This window comes from Kogia breviceps, chromosome 1 (genome assembly GCF_026419965.1).
Source record: "Kogia breviceps isolate mKogBre1 chromosome 1, mKogBre1 haplotype 1, whole genome shotgun sequence".
NCBI lineage: Eukaryota > Metazoa > Chordata > Mammalia > Artiodactyla > Physeteridae > Kogia > Kogia breviceps.
The window spans coordinates 167,194,213-167,214,593 of NC_081310.1; the positions used below are offsets into that span (position 1 = coordinate 167,194,213).

General features: G+C 44.5%; 1 protein-coding gene across 6 annotated transcripts in view; it reads right to left on the reverse strand.

Annotated features, from left to right (window-relative positions):
* The window catches only part of CFAP57 (cilia and flagella associated protein 57), a 78,473-nt gene that overhangs the window by 50,006 nt on the left and 8,086 nt on the right, over positions 1 to 20,381 (reverse strand). For 3 of the 6 annotated variants that reach the window (XM_067009712.1, XM_067009707.1, XM_067009733.1), the window contains exons 2-7: positions 19,953 to 20,269; positions 18,279 to 18,565; positions 16,111 to 16,318; positions 13,002 to 13,154; positions 1,194 to 1,333; positions 241 to 406 (exon numbers count right to left, since the gene is read on the reverse strand). In XM_067009712.1, the coding sequence (XP_066865813.1) occupies positions 241 to 406; positions 1,194 to 1,333; positions 13,002 to 13,154; positions 16,111 to 16,318; positions 18,279 to 18,565; positions 19,953 to 20,269 (1,271 nt within the window). The remainder of the gene's footprint in view (positions 1 to 240; positions 407 to 1,193; positions 1,334 to 13,001; positions 13,155 to 16,110; positions 16,319 to 18,278; positions 18,566 to 19,952; positions 20,270 to 20,381) is intronic. The other 3 variants (XM_067009717.1, XM_067009725.1, XM_067009721.1) reach the window with 1 other exon arrangement.

Genomic DNA, 20,381 nt, shown 5'->3' on the forward strand with positions numbered 1-20,381 from the left:
TTTTTTTTTCTTTCTGACTTTTTATTTATTTATTTATTTATTTATTAACATCTTTATTTGAGTATAACTGTTTTACAATAGTGTGTTAGTTTCTCCTTTACAACAAAGTGAATCAATTATACATATACATATGTTCCCATAACTCTTCCCTCTTGTGTCACCCTCCCTCCCACCCTCCCTATCCCACCCCTTTAGGTGGTCACAACAAGAAACTGAACCTTTATCTCCAGCAGTTCTTACCTCTTTGCACCCTCTGACAGAGTATTCTTTGAAAGAACGTATATCATCAATGAGTAGATTCATAAGGCGTAGTTTGTCAGCAAACCCTACTACAACGTAGTGTCCAGATGGGTGAAGGCTGATTGTATAAACTTCTTCTTGGTATTCCTTAAATAGTTCCAGGGTGCTGTGAAGAAGATAAATTATTGAATATAAGTCTAGGCCACCGAGTCCCTCAAGTCCTCCATTGTATCTGGTACATATTTTTATCCTAGCGTTTGAGATACTTTATTACTTGCAATTATCGGTGCCTCTTTTTCTAGATTTTGGTTACTTGAGGATAGTGTCCAGCAATGAGTATGGCAAGTAGGGGGACTGAATATGGGGTTGTCTAGAGATGTCGAAGGCACAGCTCCATTTAGATTTCCAAATCAGAAGTATTGCACAACTTTTTTTCCAGCAGCCCCAGCAGCTATATACAAGAGCAAAGAAGTTACGTTATGGGGCCAATCTAGGCTGGAGATTCTCAAGGAAGCTATGCCAGGAGGACAAAATCACTGGGAGCTGAAGGTGGTTGGGTCAGTGATCTGGATTCAAAGGGCGAATCAATGGTCTGGAGAGCTCTGTGGTACAAAAAGCAGGTCTAGTGGGGGTGAGGGGATGGGAAAGCTAGAAGGACACAGGAGGGTATATAAGGATGGGAGATATTGGGATGTTTCTTTACGTCCCACGTGCCAAGCATGGTGTCTGGCACGTAACAAGCACTGAATAAAGTATAAAGTGATTTTCTAGCTCATGCAAGAGTGAAAACTAAAGAGAATAAGGTAGTTTGACTGACTTGATTAAAAAAAAACTTTTCCAACTGGAAGCTTCTAAGTAATTAAAATTTCAAACCTCTAATTAAAATAATTCGCATGGAAAATTTAACAACTGAAATCATGCATATCACAGTAGCAAAGCCTTTCATTCCTTACTTTGATTCGTAATTCCAGATGCGAACAGACCGATCTACAGAGCAGGTGGCAATGAGGGGTTTGCGGATGCAAGTAGCTAGACCAGTGATGGATGCTGAGTGTAACGGGTACATCAGATACTCAAAGTGGGCAGTCTTCCCCTGGAGAAATCATACAGAATGAGATTGGGCAGAGGAAGCAAAAGGCTGGTTATGCACTCCAGCTCTCATTACTACTTATGGACGTTACTTAGCCCAGATACACAGAAATCAGGCTGTGGGCAAACTGCTTTAACATTATGTATATTTTCCTATACCATTATTATTTTAAAACATCATTTTAATGGCAATAAAATATTTTATTCTATGAATATACCAGAATTTAATTTATCTATCCTTCTACTATAGGAATATTTAAGTGGTCTCTGATTTTTGTTAGTTAGGGGTAACACTAGACTAAATATTCTTACATGTGAGTCTGTGTTCCTCTCTGATTACTTGCTTAGATACTGTAGGGTAAGTGCCTGACATTAAGCTTTTGAGTCTCAAGGCATCTATTTCAAAGGACATCCATCTTGAATAAACATATTGCCAGTTGTATGACACAGCTACCAGCCAAATAACCTGCCAAGGAATTAAGCCGCCCCCACCCTTGAAGACCCCTTTTGCAGAAAGTCCTGGATAACTTACATAACTGACTTCTTGAGTGACCCCACTTTTCTCTTCCTGTGCCCTAATTCTCACTCTCATGGCTAAATGACCATTAAATAAATAAATAGTGAACTCGCAAAACCCTAGACACCCCACCTTCAAACCTTAATAAATGCAGAGTCCCAGGTCCACCTCTCTCTTTACCCGTGGTCTCACTGTGTGGCCCTTGGGCTTGCTCTGTACCCTCCAGGACCTGTGAGTAAGAAATCTTGTTCCTCAAAGTTCCCTGACGGGTTTTGATGAAGTACATCCTACAATCACAATAAGAACCAAAGGGCCAGTCGGGCCACAGCATTGGCCCTGGTTGAGGGAGTGTACGTGGGGCCTCTGCTAGGAGTAATACAGCCCCCGGGAAGTGCCTCTGGCATTCCTAGCTGATGGCATCACCACCAATAGGTTGGGACCCACACAACAGATGTATTTCTAGAAGTGGAATACAGGGCAAAATGGTGTGAATGAGTTTCAAGATCTTAATGAGAACTCCCAAATTTCTCTGCAGAGAGACTATGTTACTCCACAAGCAGCAGCAAGGAGAGTTGGGTGAATGATTTTTTTTTTTTTTTTTTTTTTTTTTTGTGCTATGCGGGCCTCTCACTGTTGTGGCCCCCCCCGCTGCGGAGCACAGGCTCCGGACGCGCAGGCCCAGCAGCCATGGCTCACGGGCCCAGCCGCTCCGCGGCACGTGGGATCCTCCCGGACCGGGGCACGAACCCGTGTCCCCTGCATCGGCAGGCGGACTCTCAACCACTGCGCCACCAGGGAAGCCCCTGGGTGAATGATTTTAAGTTAAAATTTATCCTATTGCACTGCTTGTGTAGATTCCAGGTGTCTGTCATCAGAGACATTACACCTGGGACACCTGGATGAGGAGTGATGACTGGGGAATTTAATGAGGTGTACATACTTCGTTCACGAGCCAAGGCAAAGGCTGAGCTGGCAATCCCCTCAAATTCAGATGCTTCCCTTCTCTACTGTGTCAGAAAGAGGTGCTGGGCTGGGGTGGGGGTAGGCACAGATTATTCCCATTCTTCTCCATCTGCTTCCCCTTCTTTCTCCAATATCTTCAATTTCGCTGTCTCTACTAGCACATTTCTACTAGCTCTTTTTTTTTTTTTTTTTCCCCCTGAAGGATGAGCAAGAACTAATGTGGGGGGCTTCCCTGGTGGCTCAGTGGTTGAGAATCCGCCTGCCGATGCAGGAGACACGGGTTCGTGCCCTGGTCCGGGAGGATCCCACATGCCGCGGAGCGGCTGAGCCCGTGAGCCGTGGCCGCTGGGCCTGCGCGTCCGGAGCCTGTGCTCCGCAACGGGAGGGGCCACAACAGTGAGAGGCCCGCATACCGCAAAAAAAAAGAACTAATGTGGGGAAGGGGACAGTATAAGAGTGCCCCAGGCAGAGGTAGGAGCATACTGAAGCCTTTTGGCAGAGGGAACATGCAGACTCATGGTGATCAGAAAGGCCAGTCCTATTAGGTGGAATCATGGGATGGGGCTGCGGAGGGCAGCCTGGATCAGACATTGACCAGCCCTGTGCACCTACTTGAGTTCTTCTCAGAGCACCAGGAGGCCACTGAGGGAGCGCAGCTGTGATGACGGTGGAGGTGGTGGAGGATGTGTATTTTGTGATAACCACGTCTTGGATTTGAAAAGATCACTCTGGCAGCCAAAAGGAATATAATTCACGGGCTGGAGGGCAGAGTGTACATGCAGAGACAGGCAGGAAACTTTTCCAGCCTGGGAGAGAGTGGGGAAACACTCCCCTCCACAGAAGGTCCCACTCTCTGGTCTAGTTCTCTCCTCCCCACGCAGCCTTCCTTCTGAGAGGCCCTGCCCACCAGCAGGGAGAGAAGCTCTATGCAAAGAGCTCACCCCTCTACACAGGGCAAGTGGACAGAATGGAGACCCAGCCATCAAATTAGTCCTTTCTGAGTCCTTGTGAATGAGGTCCTCCCAGGTGAAATGATAAAAATGTCTTAGTTTGGGGTATACAACATAATGACATATATTAGCCGACAAGCTTTTAAGTACACTCAAATCCCTGTTACGTTAAAACAAAAGCAATTCTCTCTTTTCCGCCATGTCTCTGCACCTCATTCTATGAGGCCAGTATTACCTGGATACCAGAAGCAGATAAAGGCATCACAAGAAAACTACAGAGCAACATCCATATGAATGTAATTTTTTTGAATTTTATTTTATTTATTTTTTAATATAGCAGGTTCTTATTAGTTATCCATTTTATACATATTAGTGTATACATGTCAATCCCAATCTCCCAATTCATCCCACCAGCACCCCTCCCACACCCTGCCACTTTCCCCCCTTGGTGTCCATATGTTTGTTCTCTACACCTGTGTCTCTATTTCTGCCCTGCAAACCGGTTCATCTGTACCATTTTTCTAGGTTCCACATATATGCGTTAATATACAATATTTGTTTTTCTCTTTCTGATTTACTTCACTCTGGATGACAGTCTCTAGATCCATCCACGTCTGTACAAATGACCCAATTTCGTTCCTTTTTATGGCTGAGTAATATTGCATTGTATACATGTACCACATCTTTTTTTTTTTTTACATCTTTATCGGAGTATAATTGCCTTAAAATGGTGTGTTAGTTTCTGCTTTACAACAAAGTGAATCAGTTATACATATACATATGTTCCCATATCTCTTCCCTCTTGCATCTCCCTCCCTCCCTCCCTCCCTATCCCACTCCTCTAGGTGGTCACAAACCACCTAGCTGATCTCCCTGTGCCATACAACTGCTTCCCACTAGCTATCCACCCCACGTTTGGTAGTGTATATATGTCCATGCCACTCTCTCACTTCGTCACAGCTTACCCTTCCCCCTTCCCGTGTCCTCAAGGCCATGCTCTAGTAGGTCTGTGTTTTATTCCCATCCTACCACTAATCTCTTCATGACATTTTTTTTTCTTAGATTCCATATATATGTGTTAGCATACAGTATTTGTTTTTCTCCCTCTGACTTACTTCACTCTGTATGACAGACTCTAGGTCCATCCACCTCACTACAAATAACTCAATTTTGTTTCTTTTATGGCTGAGTAATATTCCATTGTATATATGTGCCACGTCTTCTTTATCCATTCATCTGTCGATGGGCATTTAGGTTGCTTCCATGTCCTGGCTATTGCAAATACTGCTGCAATGAACATTGGGGTGCATGTGTCTTTATGAATTATGGTCTTCTCTGGGTATATGCCCAGTTGTGAGATTGCTGGGTCATATGGTAATTCTATTTTTAGTTTTTTAAGGAACCTCCATACTATTCTCCATAGTGGCTGTATCAATTTACATTCCCACCAACAATGCAAGAGAGTTCCCTATTCTCTACACCCTCTCCAGCATTTGTTGTCTGTAGATATTCTGATGATGCCCATTCTAACTGGTGTGAGGTGATACCTCACTGTAGTTTTGATTCGCATTTCTCTAATAATTAGTGATGTTGAGCATCTTTTCATGTGCTTCTCAGTCATCTGTATGTCTTCTTTGGAGAAATGTCTATTTAGGTCTTCTGCCCATTTTTGGATTGGGTTGTTTGTTTTTTTAATATTGAGCTGCATGAGCTGTTTATATATTTTGGAGATTAATCCTTTGTCCATTGATTTTTTGGCAAATATTTTCTCCCAATCTGAGGGCTGTCTTTTTGTCTTGTTTGTAGTTTCCTTTGATGTGCAAAAACTTTTAAGTTTCATTAGGTCCCATTTGTTTATTTTTGTTTTTACTTCCATTACTTGAGGAGGTGGATCAAAAAAGATCTTGCTGTGATTTATGTCAAAGAGTGTTCTTCCTATGTTCTCCTCGAAAAGTTTTATATGTCCGGTCTTAAATTTAGGTCTCTAATCCATTTTGAGTTTATTTTTGTTTATGGTGTTAGGGAGTGTTCTAATTTCATTCTTTTACATGTAGCTGTCCAGTTTTCCCAGCACCATTTATTGAAGACACTGTCTTTTCTCCATTGTATATCCTCGCCTCCTTTGTCATAGATTAGTTGACCATAGGTACATGGGTTTATCTCTGGGCTTTCTATCCTGTTCCATTGATCTATATTTCTGTTTTTGTGCCAGTACCACATTGTCTTGATTACTGTAGCTTTGTAGTATAGTGTGAAGTCAGGGAGTCCGATTTCTCCAGCTCTGCTTTTTTCCCTCAAGACTGCTTTGGCTATTTGGAGTCTTTTGTGTCTCCATACAAATTTTAAGATTTTTTGTTCTAGTTCTGTAAAAAATGCCATTGGTAATTTGATAGGGATTTCATTGAATCTGTAGATTGCTTTGGGTAGTATAGTCATTTTCACAATATTGATTCTTCCAATCCAAGAACATGGTATATCTCTCCATCTGTTGGTATCATCTTTAATTTCTTTCATCAGTGTCTTATAGTTTTTTGCATACAGGTCTTTTGTCTCCCTAGGTAGGTTTATTCCTAAGTATTTTATTCTTGTTGTTGCAATGGTAAATGGGAGTGTTTCCTTAATTTCTCTTTCAGATTTTTCATCATCAGTGTATAGGAATGTGAGAGATTTCTGTGCATTCATTTTGTATCCTGCAACTTTACCAAATTCATTGATTAGCTCTAGCAGTTTTCTGGTGGCATCTTTAGGATTCTCTATGTATAATATCATGTCATCTGCAAACAGTGACAGTTTTACTTCTTTTCCAATTTGTATTTCTTTCATTTCTTTTTCTTCTCTGATTGCCATGGCTAGGACTTCCAAAACTATGTTGAATAATAGTGGTGAGAGTGGACATCCTTGTCTTGTTCCTGATCTTAGAGGAAATGCTTTCAGTTTTTCACCATTGAGAATGATATTTGCTGTGGGTTTGTCATATATGGCCTTTATTATGTTGACGTAGGTTCCCTCTATGCCCACTTTCTGGAGAGTTTTTATCATAACTGGGTGTTGAATTTTGTCAAAAGCTTTTTCTGCATCTATTGAGATGATCATACAGTTTTTATTCTTCAATTTGTTAATATGGTGTATCACATTGATTGATTTGCATGTATTGAAGAATCCTTGCATCCCTGGGTTAAATCCCACTTGATCATGGTGTATGATCCTTTTAATGTGTTGTTGGATACTGTTTGCTAGTATTTTGTTGAGGATTTTTGCACCTATGTTTATCAGTGACATTGGTCTGTAATTTTCTTTTTTTGTAGTATCTTTTTTTTTTTTTTTTTTTTTGGGTTTGCGGGCCTCTCACTGTTGTGGCCTCTCCCATTGCGGAGCACAGGCTGCGGACGCGCAGGCTCAGCGGCCATGGCTCACAGGCCCAGCCACTCCGCGGCATGTGGGATCCTCCCCGACCAGGGCACGAACCCGTGTCTCCTGCATCGGCAGGCGGACTCTCAACCACTGTGCCACCAGGGAAGCCCTGTAGTATCTTTGTCTGGTTTTGGTATCAGGGTGATGGTGGCCTCATAGAATGAGTTTGGGAGTATTTCTTCCTCTGCAATTTTTTGGAAGAGTTTGAGAAGGATGGGTGTTAGCTCTTCTCTAAATGTTTGATAGAATTCATCTGTGAAGCCAACTGGTCCTGAACTTTTGTTTGTTGGAAGATTTTTAATCACAGTTTCAATTTCATTACTTGTGATTGGTCTGTTCATATTTTCTATTTCTTCCTGGTTCAGTCTTGGAAGGTTATACCTTTGTAAGTATTTGTCCATTTCTTCCAGGTTGTCCATTTTATTGGCATAGTTGCTTGTAGTAGTTTCTTAGGATGCTTTGTATTTCTGCAGTGTTTGTTGTAACTTCTCCTTTTTCATTTCTAATTTTATTGATTTGAGTCCTCTCCCTCTTTTTCTTGATGAGTCTGGCTAATGGTTTATCAATTTTGTTTATCTTCTCCAAAAACCGACTTTAGGGGGCTTCCCTGGTGGTGCAGTGGTTGAGAATCCGCCTGCCGGTGCAGGGGACATGGGTTCGTGCCCTGGTCTGGGAAGATCCCACATGTCGTGGAGCGGCTGGGCCCGTGAGCCATGGCTGCTGAGCCTCTGCGTCCAGAGCCTGTGCTCCGCAACGGGAGAGGCCACAACAGTAAGAGGCCTGTGTACCACAAACAAACAAAAACCAAAATCCCCAACTTTAGTTTTATTGTTCTTTGCTTCTATTTCATTTATTTCTGCTCTGATCTTTATGATTTCTTTCCTTCTACTACCTTTGGGTTTTGTTTGTTCTTCTTTCTCTAGTTCCTTTAGGTGTAAGGTTAGATTGTTTATTTGAGATGTTTGTTGTATCTTGAGGTAGGATTGTATTGCTATAAACCTCCCTCTTAGAACTGCTTTTGCTGAATCCCATAGGTTTTGGATTGTCATGTTTTCATTGTCATTTGTCTCTAGGTATTTTTTGATTTTGCTTTGATTTCTTCAGTGATCTCTTGGTTATTTACTAACGTATTGTTTAGCCTCCATGTGTTTGTTTTTTATGTTTTTTTTGCCTGTAATTGATTTCTAATCTCATAGTGTTGTGGTCAGAAAAGATGCTTGATTATGATTTCAATTTTCTTAAATTTACTGAGGCTTGATTTGTGACCCAAGATATGATCTACCCTGGAGAATGTTCCATTCGCACTTGAGAAGAAAGTGTAATCTGCTGTTTTTGGAAGGAATGTCCTATAAATATCAATTAAATCTCTCTGGTCTGTTGTGTCATTTAAAGCTTGTGTTTCCTTATTAATTTTCTGTTTGGATGATTTGTCCATTGGGGTAAGTGAGGTGTTGAAGTCCCCCACTATTATTGTGTTACTGTCGATTTCTTCTTTTTTTATAATTTTTTTTTTTTTTTTTGGTGGTACGTGGGCCTCTCACTGCTGTGGCCTCTCCCATTGCGGAGCACAGGCTCCGGACGCGCAGGCTCAGCAGCCATGGCTCACGGGCCCAGCCGCTCCACGGCATGTGGGATCTTCCCGGACCAGGGCACGAACCCGTGTCCCCTGCATCGGCAGGCGGATTCTCAACCACTGCGCCACCAGGGAAGCCCTCGATTTCTTCTTTTAAAGTTTGCTTTAAAAGAAGCAACAGTTAGCAGTTGCCTTATGTATTGAGGTGCTCCTATGTTGGGTGCATATATATTTATAATTGTTATATCTTCTTCTTGGATTGATCCCTTGATCATTATGTAGTGTCCTTCCTTGTGTCTTGTAACATTCTTTATTTGAAAGTCTATTTTGTCTTATATGAGTATTGCTACTCCAGCTTTCTTTTGATTTCCATTTGCATGGAATATCTTTTTCTATCCCCTCACTTTCAGTCTGTACGTGTCCCTAGGTCTGAAGTGCATCTCTTGTAGACAGCATATATATGGGTCTTGTTTCTGTATCCATTCAGCAAGCCTGTGTCTTCTGGTTGGAGCATTTAATCCATACATGTTTAAGGTAATTATCTATATGTATGTTCCTATGACCATTTTCTTAATTGTTTTGGGTTTGTTTTTGTAGGTCCTTTTCTTCTCTTGTGTTTCCCACTTAGAGAAGTTCCTTTACCATTTGTTGTAGGGCTGGTTTGGTGGTGCTGAATTCTCTTAGCTTTTGCTTGTCTGTAAAGCTTTTGATTTCTCCATAGAATCTGAATGAGATCCTTGCTGGGTAGAGTAGTCTTTGATGTAGGTTCTTCCCTTTCATCACTTTAAATATGTCATGCCACTCCCTTCTGGCTTGTAGAGTTTCTGCTGAGAAATCAGCTGTTAACCTTATGGGAGTTCCCTTGTATGTTATTTGCCGTTTTTCCCTTGCTGCTTTCAATAATTTTTCTCTCTTTAATTTTTGCCAGTTTGATTACTATGTGTCTTGGCATGTTTCTCCTTGGGTTTATCCTGTATGGGGCTCTCTGCGCTTCCTGGACTTGGGTGGCTATTTCCTTTCCCATGTTAGGGAAGTTTTTAACTATAATCTCGTCAAATATTTTCTCGGGTACTTTCTCTCTCTCTTCTCTTTCTGGGACCTCTATAATGTGAATGTTGTTGCCTTTAATGTCCCAGAGGTCTCTTAGGCTGTCTTCACTTATTTTCATTCTTTTTTCTTTAGTCTGTTCTGCAGCAGTGAATTCCACCATTCTGTCTTCCAGGTCACTTATCCGTTCTTCTGCCTCAGTTATTCTGCTACTGATTCCTTCTAGTGTATTCTTCATCTCATTTATTGTATTGTTCATCTCTGTTTGTTTGTTCTTTAAGTCTTCTAGGTCTTTGTTAAATATTTCTTGCATCTTCTTGATCTTTGCCTCCATTCTTTTTCCGAGGTCCTGAATCATCTTCACTATCATTATTCTGAATTCTTTTTCTGGAAGGTTGCCTATTTCCACTTCATTTAGTTGTTTTTCTGGGGTTTTATCTTGTTCCTTCATCTGGTACATAGCTCTCTGCCTTTTCATCTCGTCTATCTTTCTGTGAATGTGGTTTTTGTTCCACGGGCTGCAGGATTGTATCTCTTCTTGCTTCTGTTGTCTGCCTTCTGGTGGATGAGGCTATCTAAGAGGATTGTGCAAGTTTCCTCATGGAATGGACTGGTGGTGGGTAGAGCTGGCTGTTGCTCTGGCAGGCAGAGCTCAGTAAAACTTTAATCCTCTTGTCTGCTGATGGGTGGGGCTGGGTTCCCTCCCTGTTGGTTGTTTGGCCTGAGGCGACCCAACACTTGAGCCTACCCAGGCTCTTTGGTGAGGCTAATGGTGGACTCTGGGAGGGCTCACACCAAGGAGTACTTCCCAGAACTTCTGCTGCCAGTGTCCTTGTCCTCACGGTGAGATAGAACCACCCCCAGCCTCTGCAGGAGACCCTCCAACACTAGCAGCTGGTCTGATTCAGTCTCCTGTGGGGTCACTGCTCCTTCCCGTGGGTTCCAGTGCACACACTACTTTGTGTGTGCCCTCCAAGAGTGGAGTCTCTGTTTCCCCCAGTCCTATTGAAGTCCTGTAATCAAATCCCGCTAGCCTTCGAAGTCTGATTCTCTAGGAATTCCTCTTCCCATTGCTGGACCCTCAGGTTGGGAAGCCTGACGTGTGGCTCAGAACCTTCACTCCAGTAGGTGGACTTCTATGGTATAAGTGTTCTCCAGTTTGTGAGTCATCCACCCAGCAGTTATGGGATTTGATTTTATTGTGATTGCACCCCTCCTACCATCTCATTAAGGCTTCTCCTTTGTCTTTGGATGTGGGGTATCTTTTTCAGTGAGTCCTAGTGTCTTTCTGTTGATGATTGTTCAGCAGTTCATTGTGATTCCGGTGCTCTTGCAAGAGGGAGTGAGTGTAATTTAAAAACAGATAAGAACAAATGTTGGCAAAAACAGAGAGAAATGAGAACACTCGTACACAGCTGATAGGAATATAAATGGTGCAGCACCTTGGAAAACTATCTGGCAGTTCCTTAAATACTGAGTTACTACGTGACCCAGGAATTCCACTCCTAGGTATACACCCTGAAGGATAAAAACATATGTCTACAGAAAAACTTGTACACAGATGTTTATAGCAGCAGTCTTTATAATATCTAAAAGGTAGAAACAGCCCAAATGTTCATCAACTGATGATTAGACCAACAAAAGTGGTACAGCCATGCAATGGAATATTATTTGGCCATGTAAAGGAATGGAGTACAAGGGACTTCCCTGGTGGTCCAGTGGTAAAGAAGCTGCCTTCCAATGCAGGGGACGTAGGTTCAATCCCTGATCAGGGACCTAAGATCCCACATGCTGTGATGCAACTAAGCCCATGTGCTGCAACTACTGAGCTCACGCACCTCAAGGAGAGAGCCCACGTGCCGCAAACTGCAGCGCCCACGTGCCCGGGAGCCTGCACGACAGAATTAGAGAGGGAAAGCCCACACACCACAACTAGAGAAAAGCCCGAGTGGCACAACGAAAGATCCTGCATTCCAAGCACCGCAACGACAGATCCTGCATGCCTCAATGACCCGACGCAGCCAAAAAAAGAGTGGAGTACTGATACATGCTACCACATGGATGAAACTTAAAAACATTGTGCTAAGTGAAAGGAGCCAGTCCCAAGAGTCCACATATTGGTATGCAATGTTCAGAAAAGGGAAATCTATACAGACACAAGACATTAGTGGTTGGCTACAGCTGGGAGGGAGGCAGATGGGATGGTGGGAGCATAATAGCTAAAGGGCATATTTTTTTTTAAGTGATGAAAGTGTTCTAAAATTGATGGAGGTAATGGCTGCACAAGTCTGTGAATATACTAAAAACCATCGTATTGTACATTTTAAATAGGTGAACTGTATAATGAATTATAACTCAATACAGCTGTTATTTAGAAAACCACCATTACTGAAAAAGATATATTAAAATCTCCTACGATTGTAGGTGGTTTATTTTCCTTGTTGTTCTGCCAGAGTTTTCTGGATATATTTTGAGTCCATGCTATCAGGTGCATACAAATTATTTATTTATTTATTTTTTGGTGGTACGCAGGCCTCTCACTGTTGTGGCCTCTCCGGTTGCGGAGCACAGGCTCCGGATGCGTAGGCTCAGCGGCCATGGCTCACGGGCCTAGCTGCTCCGTGGCATGTGGGATCTTCCCGGACCGGGGCACGAACCTGTGTCCCCTGCATCGGCAGGCAGACTCTCAACCACTGCGCCACCAAGGAAGCCCCTAGGTGCATACAAATTTAAAACTAACGTCTGCTTGATGAAGTGAAACTTTTATAAGCACAAAGTGATTATTTTTATCTTTAATACGGCTTTTTTGTTGCAATGTCTGCAGTGTATTCATACTGGCTTTCTTTGTTATTTAAAAACGAAAAGCAATGATAAAACTTTACATATATACATCTCTGTGCACAGAAGCAGGTATAGCCGTACATTAAATACCTGAAGTACACTTGCTTGCTGGGTTAAAGACAGGTACAATTTAAATCTGACAGATGTCTCCAGGGTGTTCTCCAAAGAGGCTGCAGCAATCACATTCCCGGGCACCCCTCCCCCAGCCACCCAGGGTATCGGAGCACTCCTTACATGGACAACTTGAAATCTTAGTTTCTTTTGCTCTGTTATGAAGTGGTGAGTGAGCCTACACTCAGGAATTGGATTAAAATTTTCCCACATGGTGACCAGTCCGCGGGCTGGAAGGTAGCGCTGCTGGGAGACTCACCTTGCTGATCTCCGTCAGGGACATGGTGATGCTGTAGAGCTGGTTCTTGCTGGTGCTGGCGATCAGCGTTTCCTCGGAGGGGCTGAAGCACATGCAGAGCACGTCCTGTTTGTCTGACTGACTCGGGTCATTGCTCCGTGGGTCCACAGGAATCTGCCCAAGACACAGAACAGCGGTCAGCAATGCCCTCACATTGTCAGGTGTCCTCGGGCTTTCAGATTCTCTCAGATACTGTAGCTTATAGACTCCTGACCATGCTTCGTGGATCCTCCTCAGATGTGGAGAAGGGAGGGCTTGAGGGGCCTCCGTTTCTGTGGGTTTCCTACTCACCTTTAAGTGGTTAGTGGCTGAATAATAAGGCAGCAGCACAGGTGAAACTGATCCATCTGTACATCTCAGTTTGAGATTCCCCCCTCACAACCAGCGTTAGTCTAACCCCGACTCTCGCCCAGCTGTTGGGAGGCCAGTGTGGGCGCCCACCTGCACCAGGTACGCAGTGTGTGCTCCAGGGCGGTAGAGGGGAAGGTGGCAGCCCTTCTGCCACGTGGACTGGGTGACAGGGCAGAGAGAAGAGAAGGGGTCACACAGCTCCTGCAGCGGTCTCAGGGGGCCGGGAGTTCCTAGTAGACATTAAGAAACTAGATTTCCTTTTCCCTGCTACTTCTCTCCTTCTATTAACAACCAAACTTATTGAAAGGCTGTTCTGCACGTACCATCTCCACTTCCCTACCACCCACTCAGTTCTTAATTCCTTATAATGTGGCTTCCACCGCATCATTTACTAAAACTGTTCTCATAAACATCACCAAAGCCTGATGCCCCTGCTCAGCCCTCATCTTCTAGGCTTTTCTAGAGCCTGCAGCAGTGACCTTGGCACCTTCCTCCCTAGAAGGCCCTGGCCTCCCGTGCTGCCCTGCCCCTGCCTGGAGTCCTGTCTTCCTAGGTACCTCCTAACCCGTCCTCATGAAGTCCATTCTCCCTGCCTCTCCAGAACAGCAAGGGCTCTGGGAAGCTCTCCCTGACCACGCTGGGCTGAGTGGGCCCTGATGTTCCCTCAATGTGCCACAGCACCCGGGGTTTCCTCTGCTGTCACACGCATCACACTCTGTAAAGTAGAATGGGAGTCCACAGACCGAGGACCGTGTCTGTTCCCACATCTGTCTCCTGGTGCTTGGAGCAGTGCCTGACACATAGCAGGCGCTCAGTGACTGTGCGGTGTGGCCTCACTGTCCTCCCCCAGTGAGGTCCACGAGGGAAGTGCCCATGTCCGATTCACCCACCGCAGGCCACACCACAGAGCCTGGCCCGTGATAGCTGCATGATGGATGTTTGTTGACTGAATGAGTGAAGGACAACACCTTCTCAGTGCCCTGCTGGATTCTCATCCTGTCTCAGTCTTGAAACTAGGAAATGCTAAGTTTTGTCCTCAGTTCTCTTTTTGGCTCTATTATTTTCTCTCTCAGTGATTTTACCTAATATAAGGGTTCAGTGAAAACAACAGTAGTAAAGTAATTACGATAATAAATACTTAAAATAGTGAAAATAAAGCACTGACTATGTGCCAAGATACAAGCCAAGCACTATGGGTGTGTGTGTGGTGGATACATTGATCTCACTCCCAAGGTCTAAACCACATATCCAACTGCTTCACTTTATCCTTATCTCTGGTCAAATGTCAACATTCCTCAGCGAGGCCTCCCCAGGTCACTCTCTCTAGAACAGAAGCCCCTCTCGCACCCTGTCCTTTCCTGGCTTTATTTTCTTCACAGAATTGATCTCATCCAACAATCTGTTCATATTTGTTTGTTTACTTGTTGACTGAGCTCTAAGGGCAAGTCTTAGTGTGGTTACTTCTCATCGGTATCCCAGCCCCAAGCATAGAGCCTGGCACATAGTAAACACTCAATAAATATTTGTTAAATGAATAAACACACAAAAGAATGACCTGCTTTATAGGCAAAGTAAACTCACAGTGGTCCCCCTGAGTCCCCACCCACCTTGCTCTCAGCTCCAGTTTTCGTGCCGTGGCATCCTTTCCCAGCACCCAGCACAGAGCCTGGACATCTTCCTGAGAGCTCCTTATCTCTGGCCTCCCCCATATGCTCAGGGAACGTCCTACAGACTTAACCTTCACAAAGGCTCTCTCTGCTTCCCACTGCTGTGATCCTAGACTTCACTGCCTTTTCGCTTCAGTAACAAAAAAGCCTCAGAACTGATTCCTAACGGTGGCAATAATAACTAGTATCATTTATTAAGCACAGGCACTGCATCAGTGATTACACAGATGTCGTTTAATCCTTTCAATAACCACAAGGGATAGGCTATTTCCTTAACAGAGAGACACAGGTTTGCTAGATTCAGCAACTCATGTGAAGGCACTCAGCCAGTAAACCTCAGAGTCAAGCCTAACTCATTCATTGTGTATTGAACCACTTCATATCCAATTCCCCCAAATCGCCCGCACCACGCATCCCAGGCAGATTACTTTTCTGAAGCATAATGCTTCTTCTCTGAAAACAGGATGCCTGCCGATTTACATGCACACTCCTCAGGCCGGCTTTGCCATCTTTCACCAGACTTAGCTCCTCCCTTTCCCTTCAAGTGACTTCAGGCCCCTCCACTGGGCAACAGATGTCTCACAAACACACACTTTCACCTGGAATTCCTGATCCGTTTCTTCCTGTCAAATGTTATCCACCCTCTATGACCCTTCCTCAAAGATTATCCTCAAACACCTTGAAGCCTTCCTGGTTCTTCCCCAACCAGATAAGCTCTCTCTCCACAACAGTTTGTATCACTTATTCCCCAAATATTTACTGAATGCTTGCTGTGTACCAGGTAGTTTTCTTGACATTAAATATCAATAGACATTATGGGAACACTGGACTTCAAAGAGAAAATAGAATTTGCCAAAGCTCTCTCCCAGGAGTGAGATCCGGATCTCCCTATTTCTATACCCCAATTCTGTCCAACCCATCCTAAAACTCCCCTCAGGACAAATGGCTCAGCCCTCAGCCCCTCTCCCCGCATCAGATGCCCTGTCAGTGCTCTGCGGCCAGAGAACAAATGCCAGTTGGACCCCAGTATTGCTGCTTCCTCCCCTCCTTACCCGGATTTCCCTGCTCTCACGGTAAAACTCCTTCTCTTCCGTCTTCTCAAACAGTAGAACTCTCCCTGGCCCAGCAGAGCAGGCAAATCCCTTGGAATAGGCTGCGATGGCAGACACCTGGGGCACAGGCAGCTGGTGGTGGCTGCTGGCCATCATGACCTGCTCGTAGGAAGGGACTGGGGAGGTGACTGTTGGAAATTCGATCAGGCTGGAAAAGAAGACAGCATGTAAGGATAACAGAGACAATTCCAAGGAGATGAATCCTGCTAGGGATGAGAAAGAAGGGCTGTCCTTGGGTGTGGGAGAAACCAGCGTGAGCCCCTTTCCCACGGCCCAAATGCTCCCCTTTGGCTGGGAATGCTCCCCGAGCTCCATGGAAGATGGAAGGTTATGCATTTATGTGGAAGTCTCACAACCTGTGTGGTCACGCATTGTTATTATCATATTCATTTTGTTGTTTGGAAAAATGTGGCTCAGAGGGGTTGTTTCCAAGATCACAAAATTAGTAGGGGGAAGAGCCGAGACTTGGTTTTTGTTTTTCGTTTTGTTTTGTTTTTTGTTTTGGCCATGCTGCAAGGCACGTGGGATCTTAGTTCCCCGACCAGGGATCGAACCTGTGCCCCCTGCAGTGGAAGCGTGGAGTCCTAACCACTAGACCACCAGGGAAGTCCCAAGAGCTGAGATTTGAACCCAGATTTCCATTTCCTCCCTGCCTCCCTTCTCCTTCCTCCCTTCCTTCCATTGTTTCTCTTTCATTCATTCACACGTTTTCATTCGTTCATTCATTCATATAACATTTACTGGAGTTATGCTGTGTTAACAGCTCTGTGAAACAATGGTAAATAAGTTGACACAGTTCCTGCCCTGAGAAGCTGATGGTCTAGGGGGCATGTGATAAGGACTGTTAAGGGCAGCTGAGTAGGATGGGAGCACCCAGTCAGCAGCTAACAAGGATTTTCTGAGGACAGTTACAGAGGAGGACCACCTATCTGAGATGAGCAGAGGCTGAGAGTTCCCAGCTGAGATGTGAAGGACAAAGAGGACTGTGTCAGGCATGTGTCTATGTCCAGGGGAGTGGGGTCGGGGTGGGGGCAGACCAAGCCCAGAAGCAGGAGAGTACACGAGGCATGTGTGGTAGACAGAGGCAAGAGCTGATGCTGCAGATGTAAAGAAGGGTCCAAGCAGCAGGGACATATGGGCCAGGCTCAGGAGTCTGAGCTTTATTCTTGGAGCCCTGGACCCACTGAAGGATGGTGAACCCAGAAAACTGGAGGGCATATGGTCTTATTAGGAAGTTCTCAACATAATCACGATAAAAAAGGAGATGTCATTGGCATGGAGGGTGGTGAAAATGGGTGAAACCAAAGTCACTGAGGAAGAGGCATCTACAGTGTGCCATTGTGGTTGAGGGCTCAGGCTCTGGGGTCAGACAGGTCTGGGTTTGAATCCTGACCTGTCATTTAACAGTGCTGTGATACTGGGTGAGGCACTTAACCTCTTTGAGCCTCAGTTTCCTCATCTATAAAATGGGCATGATAATAATATATACTTTTTAGGGTAAGACTCAAATGAGGATATATATAAAGTGCTTAAGGTAGTGTCGAGAACACACAGTGGTACTTTCCAATATGGGTGAGATACGACTGTTATTGGCTGCAGTAGAGGTAAAATAGACAACTTTATCCTGACCCCCCACTTTAGCCCATATGCTTTGTCAGATTGACCGACAACATTTCCTTGCACTTCCTTGTTGGTCTGGTGCCTCCCACTGAATTGTAAGGTCCTATGGACCTGTGTCCCCAGCACCAAGCAAGATGCCTTGCACACTGCAAGGGCTTGGTGGACATTTATTTGATTCAGTAAATTAGGCAGCCATTAGAAAACATATTTTTGAAAATCTGTTGTTTTGAAGACTAGTCATACTAAAACGTTTATAAAATGAGGTTAGGTATAAAAATAAAAAGGATTGTATCTAGGTTACGGTCATAACTTTCAAATTTGTGCTTGAATATGGAAGAACACTAAGAAGGCAGAGGGAAAATGAAAAGCATTGATTTTTAAGGTAGAGGGGATAGGGGGTGATTTTTAAAGAATGCTGTTTTCGGTGTAATGCTATTACCATGATGAGTGTATTTTTCCAAGAGCTCCTGCCCAGAGGGCGCTGTTACCTCTCGGATTCCTGGATCACGCTCAGGTTCTTCATCTCGCTGGTGGGCTCCCTGACCGTGATACTTGTCTCCCAGCGTTGATCTCCAGACTCAAAGAGGAAGAGCCTGCCTGCATCGGTGCCAACAACAATCTTGTCATCAGACACCCAAGTGTGGGCGAGATAGTTTTGGGGTTCTCCCCTCTGAAAATTAGTTTGCTTCAGGGTTCCCTCAGCAAAACGGAGAAGCTTAAACATCCCATTTCCAGTGACACAAATCTGAGTGTTATCCTGGGGATTGAAGCTCACCTGTAAAATGGGAAGGAATTAAAGAAAAAGATATATAAAACTAAACTTGATGGCATTATTTCCCATTTTACTAATTACGAGTTATCCCGGTAGCTCATAGGATCCTTTCAACATCACTAAATCGTATAATTTTAAGACCATATTTGACAAGAGGACAGATCTATATCCATTGTATTTGTACAGCCCATGAGTCTTTAACCTAGGAAACCTTCAAAAGTCATCTGACAAAGGCCAAAAAGCAAGATGAGCAGGTCTTGACAATCACCAAACTCTGTGCCAGCAAAATGGAATGAAGGCTCAGCTGAAAGCATAAAATGAGGGTTTGGCAGGTTTGTGTGCCCTGTTCAGGGCGAAGGAACCACATGTCAGGGACTAAACTTCCTTTTTCTCTACCCTCATCCCAATGCGCAGTCATGGGCCGTCAACCTGTCACTTCCACTGGACGGTGAGCACCTGGTGGGGCTGTGGCTTTTTCATCTCTGTATCCCCAGTGCCGGGTTCACAGCGGGCATCCAATGAATGTTTCCTGGATCTGTTTGAAAGGAGGTACTCCCTGCTCTGAATAGGATGCCATATCATGCCTTACTGTGACCCGGGTGAAATAATCTTCGGGCTCTACCTGCCTTTGCTCTGATTCTGTGATCAGCAAGCAATCTTCTGACTATTAATTTCATCTCCCAAGGACTCTGTTACCAGGGAGGAAATACACTGGATAAATGCTGTGTGTTCTGGTTGTGACATGCTGGTTCACAAGCCAGACTCTTGTGAGAATAACGGAGCCTGTGCCCGAGATGCTGACTAGCCAATATCTCTGAACGTGAACAGAACTGAGTGCTTGGACTTGGAAAACTGAGCACTAGATCCTAGACCAGGTTGACTGCTCCAAGAAAAGCCTCCTTGGGCCCCAACCAGCCCCCTGACACATCCTCTTCATTTTGCCCTCAAACCACGATAGAAACTCCTGCTCCTCACGTAAGTGCGATTTCATGGACAGCTTCCTAAAGACCTACCACTTCACACCACCTTCCTGAAGTCTTCCCACGGCCTCACAATGCTGCCCGGAAGAGGCCAGGACCAGGGAGAGACAGCAAATGTGATCAAACTGCCTCTGGGCTTGACCTGGGACCAGAAAGCAGTTCTGGGCCAAAGTGAAGAACACAGCCCCTGGGGTCAGGGAGTCCTGGCCCTGCTAAGTTCTTGGAGACTCAGTTCCTTCATCTTTAAAACAGAGACAATAATTATGCATACCTTATATGGTGTTGTGAGGCAAACTTTAAAATACATTTTAAGAAATTAGCACTATTCCTGACACACAGAAAACATTCAATGAGGGACAGCTGGTACTATTTTTAATAATTTGCACCATACTTGTCATGCTGGGTGGTACCTGGTAGACAGCATTGTTCTGGGTATCAGTTCTAACGATGGCCATTATTTTCTGTTTTTCCCACAGCCAATAGACAAGGTTTGACTCTGGAGGTGAGGTCTGGGTCAAGAGGTATTTGGAGTCTGGAGAAAAAGCCATGCAAATGAACTTCTGAACTGGGAAGTCAAAGTTATTAAGGACTTTGCGCTTTCGGCAAGGAACGGCTGACAATTCATAAATGGTGATGACAGGTTTTTCTTGCACAGTCTCGGAGATAGCGAGGTATCGCCGATTGGGACTGATGGACAAGGCCAACATGCCCTGACTCTTGTCTGACCCTGCAAACAAAGGAGAGGAGCTGGTGAGGGGAGACCATGCATTCACCAAGATTCAGCATGAACCAGGCACCGTGGTGGGTATTGCCGAGGCAACAGGAGAAAAGTGCAAAAG